Here is a 10,850-nt window from a genome sequence, read left to right on the forward strand (position 1 = left end):
CTTGAAGCTGCATGACATGCTCAGTGTAGATGGCTCCTAAATGGAAAATGTCACCAGCTATGAAGAAGAGTGGCCTACCTGTCCCCAAAAAGAGTTAAAAAGTTCATTGTCCTCATTTGTTGCAGTTATCAAGGTTTGAAACTTCTCGTCATTGTATTCGTAGCGCTTTCCGAAGACAATGGAGCAGATGACATTGGCGGTAGCACAGCCGAAGAGGTTGTGTGGGTCAAAGGGTTGCCCTGGAAGGAGAAAAGGAAAGGATCACCTCGTCTCAGTCCATCTCTTAGATCGCAGCTCGTTAAACTGTGAGCCCCAACCCCAAATGGGGTCCCTTTAGCTCAATACTGGGGGCCTGATACATTTGGCAACAGGAGGAGTTTTACTAATGTTAGTGGCTGTTTCAGATACTTGGCCAGATCTGTTGTGCAGCCTTTTTAGTAGACTCTGCAGAATATGCTTCAGGTGTACTTCATAAAAATGAAGAGTCATCTGTTTAGCAAGCCTTGCAAATGCTGACTGTTCTTGTTTGTTGTTTATTCGTTTAGTCACTTCCAACTCTTTCTGACCTCATGGACCATCCCATACTAGAGTTCCCTGTCATCCGTCATCACCCCCAGCTCCTTCAGAATCAAGCCTAACCCTAACCCTAACCCTCTTCTCTTTTCCTTCCACTTTCCCCAGCATCGTTGTCTTCTCTAAACTTTCCTGTCATAGAATCCTAGAATCCTAGAATCTAAGAGTTGGAAGAGACCTCCTGGGCCATCATCCAGTCCAACCCCATTCTGCCAAGAAGCAGGAATATTGCATTCAAATCACCCCTGACAGATGGCCATCCAGCCTCTGTTTCAAAGCTTCCAAAGAAGGAGCCTCCACCACACTCTGGGGCAGAGAGTTCCACTGCTGAACGGCTCTCATAGTCAGGAAGTTCTTCCTTGTGTTCAGATGGAATCTGTGGCTTCCTCTCACATATTTATACATGGCTATCATATCTCCTTTCAGCCTTCTCTTCTTCAGGCTAAACATGCCCAGCTCCTTAAGCCGCTCCTCATAGGGCTTGTTCTCCAGACCTTTTATCATTTTAGTTGCTCTCCTCTGGACACATTCCAGCTTAGAGTCAATATCTCTCTTGAATTGTGGTGCCCAGAACTGGACACAATATTCCAGGTGTGGTCTAACCAAAGCAGAATAGAGGGGTAGCATTACTTCCTTAGATCTGGACACTAGGCTCCTCTTGATGCAGGCCAAAATCCCATTGGCCTTTTTTGCCGCCACATCACATTCCTGGCTCATGTTTAACTTGTTGTCCACGAGGACTCCAAGATCTTTTTCACACATCCTGCTCTCGAGCCAGGCATTGTCCCCCATTCTGTATCTTTGCATTTCATTTTTCCTGCCAAAGTGGACTATCTTGCATTTGCACTTACCCTTTGTGTCGTGGAATTTTTCCAGGAGATACCTGGTTTCTTCCTGGATCCTCTCCTCGATGCTCTTCTTCCCCATCCCAAAGTTGCGGAGGGTGGACAAGATAAAGCGCCGGATCTGCTTCCAGTTCTCCCCATTGCTGAATACGATCCCTGGAACAGGTGAAAGAAGACCATGATGGGAGAGTAGGAAGGGTCAAGGTGAAGGAGAATGGCAACAAAACACGCGTGGATCTTATTTCGTGTACTTCTACCCCGCCCTTCTCAACCCCCGAGGGGGGACTCAGGGCGGCTTACAAAAAGGCACAATTCGATGCCTACACAGTAATACAGATAAAATATAGACAGCAATTAAAACAGTTTTAACAGGTAAAAACAATCAGTATATATCACAGTCAATAAAAACCAATCTTATGCTCAACTAGGTTCTTGTGGGTTTTTTCGGGCTATAGAGCCATGTTCTAGAGGCATTCTCTCCTGACGTTTTGCCTGCATCTATGGCAAGCATCCTCAGAGGTAGTGAGGTCTGTTGGGAAAGGTAGTCATCTGTGGAATGACCAGGGTGGGACAAAGGACTCTTCCCTGCTGGAGCTAGGTGTGAATGTTTCAGCTGACCACCTTCATTAGCATTTGAAGGCCTGGCTGAGCCTGGGAAAATGTTCTGTTGGGAGGTGTTAAGATGTGCCTGGTTGTTTCCTCTCTGTTATTTTGCTGTTGTAATTTTAGAGCAAAACAGCAAAACAGCAGAGAGGAAACAACCAGGCACAGATTAACACCTCCCAGCAAGAGATTTTCCCAGGCTCAGGCAGGCCTTCAAATGCTAATGAAGGTGATCAACTAAACATTCACACCTAACTGCAGCAGGGAAGAGCTCCTTGCCCCACCCCAGCCATTCCACAGATATATAAACCCATTTTCCTAGTTCCAACAGACCTCACTACCTCTGAGGATGCTTGCCACAGATGCAGGCGAAACGTCAGGAGAAATGCCTCTAGAACATGGCTCTATAGCCCGAAAAAACCCACAAGAACCTAGTGATTCCAGCCATGAAAGCCTTCGACAATACTTATGCTCAACGTTCACAACTCAGTCCATAACTTCATTCCACATTTTCCATTCCTATCAGTCGTCGTTGTCCTTTATTTATCTGCCAGATTGCCCAAACGCCTGGTCCCAAATCCAAGTTTTTAATTTCCTTCTAAAGGAAAGGAGGGATGGCGACGATCTAATTTCCCCGGGGAGTGAATTCCATAGGTGAGGGGCCACCACAGAGAAGGCCCTGCTCCTCATCCCCGCCAATCTCACTTTTGATAGAGGTGGGGCTGAGAGCAGGGCCTCCCCGGAGGATCTTAAACTCTGAGGTGGGACGTAGAGGGAGATGCGTTCGGACAGATACACTGGGCCGGAGCTGTATAGAGTTTTGTAGGTCAAAACCAGCACTTTGAATTGTATTGTCGAAGGCTTTCATGGCTGGAATCACTAGGTTCTTGTGGGTTTTTTCGGGCTATAAAGCCATGTTCTAGAGGCATTCTCTCCTGACGTTTCGCCTGCATCTATGGCAAGCATCCTCAGAGGTAGTAAGGTCTGTTGGAATTAGGACAATGGGTTTATATTAGGGCTGGGCGGTTTCGTTTCGTTAATTCGTAATTCGTTAAAAATTCGTTATTTTTTTTGTTAACGAAGCGATAACGAACCATTCTGGAGCAACTTAAAAATGAAAGAATTTTTCAATTCGTTTCGTATATGCTTCGTAATTCGTTATGTATTCGTTTCGTTATTGGTTTGAGGTCATTTCGTTATTATTTCCGCATCTCTGGGGCAAGTTTTATAGTTGTTTTTTTGTTTAATTAGTGAAAAAAAATTATAATATCACACCAACAGTCAACAACAGAGGGAGAGGGAAGCTTCAGAGGTTTTTTTAGCGTATTGCGCGATCGCGGCCGCCATTAACGAATCGATTCGTTATTGTTTCGTTATTGTTTTGTAATTTTTTTTACCATTTACGAAATTTCGTAAATATTGGACTTTTTTTAAGGAAAATTTCGGAATTCTTTTAAATATCGAAACGCAAAAAAACCCCAAAAAACGAATTGACTTTAGAAACAATTTTTTCCGTTGTTACCCAGGCCTAGTTTATATATCTGTGGAATGGCTGGGGTGGGGCAAAGAGCTCTTCTCTGCTGGAGCTAGGTGTGAATGTTTCAACTGATCACCCTCATTAGCATTTGAAGGCCTGCCTGAGCCTGGGAAAATCTCTTTGTGGGAGGTGTTAATATGTGCCTGGTTGTTTCCTCTCTGTTGTTTAGCTGTTGTAATTTTAGAGTTTTTTTAATACTGGTAGCCAGATTTTGTTCATTTTCATGGTCTCTTCCTTTCTGTTGAAATTGTCCACTTTGAATTGTGCTCGGAACTGGATTGGCAGCCAGTGGAGCTGACATAACAGAGGGGTGGTATGTTTCCTGTATGACGCTCCGGTGAGCAATCTGGCCGCCACCCGTTGGACTAGTTGAAGTTTCCAAACAGTCTTCAAAGGCAACCCCACATAGAGAGCGTTGCAGTAGTCTAGGCGGGATGTAACCAGAACGTGGACTACCGTGGCCAAGTCAGACTTCCCAAGGTACGGGCGCAGCTGGCGCACAAGCTTTAGCTGTGCAAATGCTCCCCTGGTCACCGCCGAAACCTGGGGTTCCAGGCTCAGTGATGAGTCCAAGATCACACCCAATTCTATGAGACAAAGGCGGGGTCGAGAGCAGGGTCTCCCCAGAAGATCTTAAACTCTGAGGTGGGACGTAGAGGGAGATGCGTTCGGACAGATACACTGGGCCGGAACCGTAGAGGGTTTTGTAGGTCAAAACCAGCACTTTGAATTGTGCTTGGAAATGGATCGGCAGCCAGTGGAGCTGATCTTCACTGTTATCTCTTCAGATTGAGGGGAAAGGGGTCAGTTTCTGTCTTTCAGTCAGTTTCCATGTATTTGGGGGTCTCTTTTACCACTTTCTGGTCACCTGTACTCCCAACTCAGGTACCATGATCCCATTCTGCACTCAGATCTACAACGGTGCACTCTTAAGTCTAGGAATCGGAGGTTATTTATAAAGGGGAGAACAAGATAGTCATCTTTATGGCCATGTTTTTTTGAAAACAGCAGCAGATATAAGAAGGAATAAGGACTTTTGGTCACAAGGCTCATTAGATCCATTACAATAAGGCAGGGGTCCCCAAACTTTTTGAACAGAGGGCCGGGTCGCAGTCCCGCAAACTGTTGGGGGGCCGGATTATAATTTGGAAAAAAAAACATGAATGAATTCCTATGCACTCTGCACATATATTATTTGCAGTGCAACCCCCCCCCCCAAAAAAAATCACAAAACAAAGACCCACACTTCTATATAAATAAAAATGTAATGTTCCTTTGTGGGATTAACAGAACTCAAAAACCACTGGACGAATTGACACCAAATTTGGACACAAGACACCTAACAACCCAATGTATGTCCTTCACACAAAAAATGATTTTGTCATTTGGGAGTTGTACTTGCTGGGATTTATAGTTCACCTACAATCAAAGAGCATTCTGAACCCCATCTAAGGTGGAATTGAACCAAACGTGGCACACAGGACTCCTGAATGGTTCAATATTGCTTCGTTATAAAAAAAATAACGAATTAATAATGAATTACGAAATTAACGAACGAAACCGCCCAGCCCTACTAAATATTATTTCCAATGGCATTTAAAATTAATATTGCAGGATCCTCCGGCTCTCTATCTATCTCTATATATCAGTGATCCATAAACATCCATTATATTCAAATGGGCATATATATTTATTTCGGTAGGACATGTGACTTGCCCAAGATAACACAGTGGGTTTGCATGATTAAGAGGGAATTGGAACCCTGGCCTCACCTGCAACCATTACATCAACCATTAAACCAGTAAATCAATCAATTACCTTTCTCTCCACCTGTTCTCTCTGTCAATGGCATTCTTGCCCTGCCAGCAAAATCATTGCCGTGGTCAATCAAGGCTTCTTTAATGGCCTCGTAGCCATACAGCACCACAGCGGGGTCCATCCCAAAATAAAGTGTAAACACCGGACCATACTGCTCACTTATCTGTGGGAAAACAAAGAGAAAGGCATATTTTCAGTGGTCACATGAGCAATAGGGTGCCATATTTGGAAAGGATGCATCATGCTGCAAGAAGATAACAGAGGAGGTGGACCTGCATATGTTGCTCTGCCCAGATGTGAATGCAGAAGTTCTCTTCCAGAAAAAGTGGTACATTTTTGATAAAATGAAAACAAATTTAAGACTATTTAAAACTATATAGCACGGAGAGATTTGAACTGAATCAAACAGGCCTCATCTAATAAGTCTTGGTTTTAATTGGAGCCAAAATGACAGTGATATCACCACTACTGAGACTCAGGGAACAATTCTTAGAGAATTGTTGGCATGAATTTTTGTAGATGTAGAGAAAGCCTTTGACAATGTTAACTGGGTTTTTGGGTACATTTTTATAAAATGCATTTCTTTCAAGTACCTTGAATTTGATCTAGAACAGTGGATCCCAACCCATGGTCCGCAAGAACTAAAATATGGTCCATGACCTCACTGTTATTACACTGTTGCAACGAGAGCGACTGGTCTCGTGAAACCCTCTTGTAGTGCTGAGGCTTATTCGGAAAAGATGCACCATGCTGCAAGAACATAATAAAGCCCCTTCCCCGGTTCCCTATAAAGGACAAACTCCACTGCTCTTCCCCCTCGGGCTCCTCTCTCCCAAATGCACTTTCATCCCCAATTCATCCAGGGTTTGAAGCTTTTAACATTTTATCTCATTTATTTATTTATTTATTTATTTATTTATTTCGAGGTTTTATATAGCGACCCTCTCACCTTCAAAGAGGGATTCGGACCGGTTCACAACATGTGTTAACATACAAAAATATACAATAACAACACAATGCAACATCATTACACGATTAAAATATAAGCACCATAAACATTAAAAACTTTATAATCACAGTTATAAGAGCCAAATCGTCCACACAATCGCAATCCCAAACTACCGTTCTCCTATCCTCCTTTCATGTGGGCAAAGAATTAAATCAGTTGTCAAATGCCGCGTTCCACAACCAGGTCTTTGTTAGTTTCCTGAACGTCATGAAGGAGGGGGCAGTTCTGATCTCTAATGGCAGGGAGTTCCAAAGTCGAGGGGCCACCATCGAGAAGGTCCTGTCCCTCGTCCCCACCAGCCGCGCGTGTGGGACCAGAGGGACCGAGAGCAGGGCCCCTCCAGACGATCTTAGTGGTCTTGATGGTTCGTAGGGGAGAATACGTTCGGAGAGGTAAACAGGGCCGGAGTCGTTTAGGGCTTTATAGGTTAACACCAGCACTTTGAATTGTGCTCGGAAGCTAATTGGCAGCCAGTGGAGTTCGAGTAACAGCGGAGTGGTGTGCTCCCTGGACCCAGAACCCGTTAGTAGTCTGGCTGCCGTGTGTTGTACTTGCTGCAGCTTCCGGGCAGTCTTCAGAGGCAACCCCACGTAGAGAGCGTTGCAGTAATCTAAACAGGATGTAACCAAAGTGTGTACTACTGTGGCCAAGTCAGACTTCCCAAGGTACGGACACAGTTGGCGCACAAGTTTTAGTTGTGCGAATGCTCCCCTGACCACGGCCGAAACCTGGAGTTCCAGGCTCAGCGATGAGTCCAGGAGAACTCCCAGACTGCGTACTTGAGCTTTTAGGGGGAGTGTGACCCCGTCTAGCACAGGCTGTAACCCCGTACCCTGTTCGGCCTTTCGACTGACCAGTAGGACCTCTGTCTTGTCTGGATTAAGTTTCAATCTGTTGTCCCTCATCCAGTCCGTGACAGCGGCCAAGCACTGGTTTAGGACTTGAACAGCCTCCTTAGTACATCTGGCCCGCCCTCGGTGTTTGATTTCATTATGTTGTTTTATATTGTTTTATTTATCTGCTATTTTATATATTTTGTTATGATGTATTTTCCTGTTATTTTGTGTCTAATGATGTTGCATTATTTGGGACTTGGCCTCATGATAGCCGCCCCGAGTCCCTTTTGGGGAGATGGAGGGGGATTATAAATAAAGATTATTATTATTATTATTATTATTATTATTATTATTATTATTATTATTGAGATGGACCTGCATATGTTGCTCTGCCCAGATATGAATGCAGAAGTTCTCTTCCAGAAAAAGTGGGACATTTTTGATAAAATGAAAACAAGATAGGATAAACAGTAGGCTTGGGCAGTTTCGTTCGTTAATTTCGTAATTCGTTATTAATTCGTATTTAAATTAGCTTACAATCCAATATTGAGCCATGCAGGAATAGTGTGAGGAGTAATTAAGATTCAAAACAATTTTTTCAATTTATTTCGTAATTATTTCGAAATTATTTCGTAATTAATTCGTAATTATTTCGTAATTATTTTCGCATGTGTGGTACAAGTTTTATAGCTGTTGTTTGTTTTATCACACCAACAGTCAACAAAAGACGGAGAGGGAAGCTTCAGAAGTTCCTCCTGTCCCATTTGGAGGTTTTTTTTAGCATATTGCACAATCTCGTCTGCCATTAACGAATCGATTCATAATTTTACGAAATTTTGTAAATTTCGAAATTTTTTAAAGGAAAATTTTGGAATTATTTTAAAAAAACGAAATGCTAAGGCCCCCTAAAAACAAAACGAGTTTAGAACCAAATTTTCCCATGGTTACCCAAGCCTAATAAACAGTTTAAGACATGGAGAGATCTGAATTGAGTCAAACAGGCCTCATCTAATAAGTCTTGCTTTTAATTGGAGCCAAAATGACAGTGATATCAGCACTACTGAGACTCAGGGAACAATTCTTAGAGAAACATAATGAAAACCAGTTGGCATGAATTTCTGTAGATGCCGAGAAAGCCTTTGATAATGTTAACTGGGTTTTGGATACATTTTTATAAAATGCATCTCTTTCAAGTACCTTGAATTTGGTCTAGAACAGTGGATCCCAACCCATGGTCCGTGGACCACCAATGGGCTAAAATATAGGCAGAACGATGCAGCTGAAAGAATGGGAAATAATATGGCCAAAACGATTAAAATATACTTAGAATCATAGAATCAAAGAGTTGGAAGAGACCTCCTGGGCCATCATCCAGTCCAACCCCATTCTGCCAAGAAACAGGAATATTGCATTCAAATCACCCCTGACAGATGGCCATCCAGCCTCTGTTTAAAAGCTTCCAAAGAAGGAGCCTCCAGCACACTCCAGGGCAGAGAGTTCCACTGCTGAACAGCTCTCACAGTCAGGAAGTTCTTCCTCATGTTCAGAGGAGGTTCAGATGGAATCTCCTCTCTTGTAGTTTGAAGCCATTGTTCTACGTCCTATTCTCCAGGGAAGCAGAAAACAAGCTTGCTCCCTCCTCCTCCATGTGGCTTCCTTTCACATATTTATATATGGCTATCATATCCCCTCTCAGCCTTCTCTTCTTCAGGCTAAACATGCCCAGCTCCTTAAGCCGCTCCTCATAGGGCTTGTTCTCCAGACCTTTTATCATTTTAGTCGCTCTCCTCTGGACACATTCCAACTTACGCATCTGATCTTAGGGAAAATTGGCTAAAGATGTTACATCGTTGGTACAGGAGTCCACAAAAATTGGCTAGAATGTATAAGAATTTGGATAATAATTGTTGGAAATGTAAATCTCAAGAAGGTTCTTTTTATCACATTGAATTTGGCCTAGAACAGTGGATCCCAACCCATGGTATGTGGACCACAAGTGGTCCGCAAGAGCTAAAATATGGTCCGCGCCCTCACCATTACTACACCGTTGCAACTAGAGCGACTGGTCTCGTGAAACCCTCTTGTAGTGGTAAGGCTTATTACATGGTTCTCTGTGAACAAGGAGATGGTCACTACTGGATGGCAAATGTTCTGTATCAACCCTACCCACAGACTTCAGCTTGCAGCATAGAAATGATCAGTAGGGCTGGGTAACCACGGAAAAATTTGTTTCTAAACTCGATTCGTTTCCAGGGAGCGCTAGCGTTTCCAAATTCTAAATACTTCCGAAATTTTGAGATTGCAAAGTTTCGTTATTTACGAAATTTCGTTAATTTCGAATCGATTCGTTAATGGCGGACGCGATTGCGCAATATGCTAAAAAACCCTCCAAATGGGACAGGGGGAACGTCTGAAGCTTCCCTCTCCCTCTGTTGTTGACTGTGGGTGTGATAATTATACTTTTTTTCACTGATAAAACAAACAGCAACTATAAAACTTGCACCAGACATGCGGAAATAGTAACGAAACGATTTTGTAACGATTTCGGAACAATTACGAAACAATTACGAAACGAATTGAAACATTCGTTTCGATTTTTAGTTGCTCCTGAATGGTTCAATATCGCTTCGTTATCAAAAAAAATAACGAATTTTTTTTTTTACGAAATTACGAAACCGCCCAGCCCTACTAAATATTATTTCTAATGGGCATGTTGGTGTGATAATTTATTTTTTATCACTGATAAAACAAACAACAACCCTAAAACTTGCACCAGACATACGGAAATAATTACGAAACAATTTCGAAACAATTTCGAAATAAATTGAAAAAATTGTTTCGATTTTTAATTACTCCTGCATGGCTCAATATCGGATCGTAAGCTAATTTAAATACGAATTAATAACGAATTACGAAATTAATGAACGAAACCGCCCAGCCCTAATGATCAGATATTCTTCCCCATCTTCCCTCCACCTTTCTGTGTGTTTCGTAGCCTGTGAAATCCCAGAAGTCCTGCAGTGGAATCCCTAGAGCCCCCCATGAAATGGAGCAGGGCAGCCATTGACCTCAAGTAGAGAGGAGGAGGTGGGCTTCCTTGTTCCACTGACCTTGCGGAGCGCCTGGTCCAAGGGCTTGCCCTTCAGCTGCAGGGCGTTCCCAATGAGGGGCAGCGGGGTGGGGCCGGGGGGCATCTTGCCCTTCCCCTGGGCCCCCCTCTTCCAGACGGCGGAAAGGAGAAGGCAGGAGATGCAGATGACCAGGAGGACGGTGGACATCCCCAAGGGCTCCATCCCAGTGGCAAAAATCAAGGCGCAAGAGTGGACGGAGGAGGTGAAGAGTCAATTCACTCCACTGCAAAGCACAAAGGAAGTTAACATTAACCGAAGGGCATGTTTCTGTTCTTTTTTTTTTGTAAATAATGTTCTTATCATCTGGCCATGCACACTCCTGTACTTTGCTCCTTGTTCTCCCTCACTCTCTCTTTTATGAGTGTTATTGACTCTTCGGGCAACGACACAGCCCTTCTGGCGCTCCACTTAGGAAGGAAAAATGAAAGGCAAAAGGAAGGAATGGGGAACACTACAGGAAAGAGATTCAAATTGATCTTGATAGATCAGAGAGATGAT

The 10,850-nt window shown here is 43.4% G+C and overlaps 1 protein-coding gene across 2 annotated transcripts in view; it reads right to left on the reverse strand.

Moving 5' to 3' along the window:
• LOC132761864 (cytochrome P450 2C19-like) overlaps positions 1-10,589 on the reverse strand; it is a 29,159-nt gene extending 18,570 nt beyond the window's left edge. For both annotated transcript variants that reach the window (XM_067463155.1, XM_067463154.1), the window contains exons 1-4: positions 10,332-10,589; positions 5,377-5,539; positions 1,425-1,574; positions 79-239 (exon numbers count right to left, since the gene is read on the reverse strand). In XM_067463155.1, the coding sequence (XP_067319256.1) occupies positions 79-239; positions 1,425-1,574; positions 5,377-5,539; positions 10,332-10,514 (657 nt within the window). In that variant the 5' untranslated portion in view covers positions 10,515-10,589. The remainder of the gene's footprint in view (positions 1-78; positions 240-1,424; positions 1,575-5,376; positions 5,540-10,331) is intronic.
• Between the last annotated feature and the right edge of the window lie 261 nt (positions 10,590-10,850).

This window comes from Anolis sagrei, chromosome 1 (assembly GCF_037176765.1).
Source record: "Anolis sagrei isolate rAnoSag1 chromosome 1, rAnoSag1.mat, whole genome shotgun sequence".
In the NCBI taxonomy this organism is placed as follows: domain Eukaryota; kingdom Metazoa; phylum Chordata; class Lepidosauria; order Squamata; family Dactyloidae; genus Anolis; species Anolis sagrei.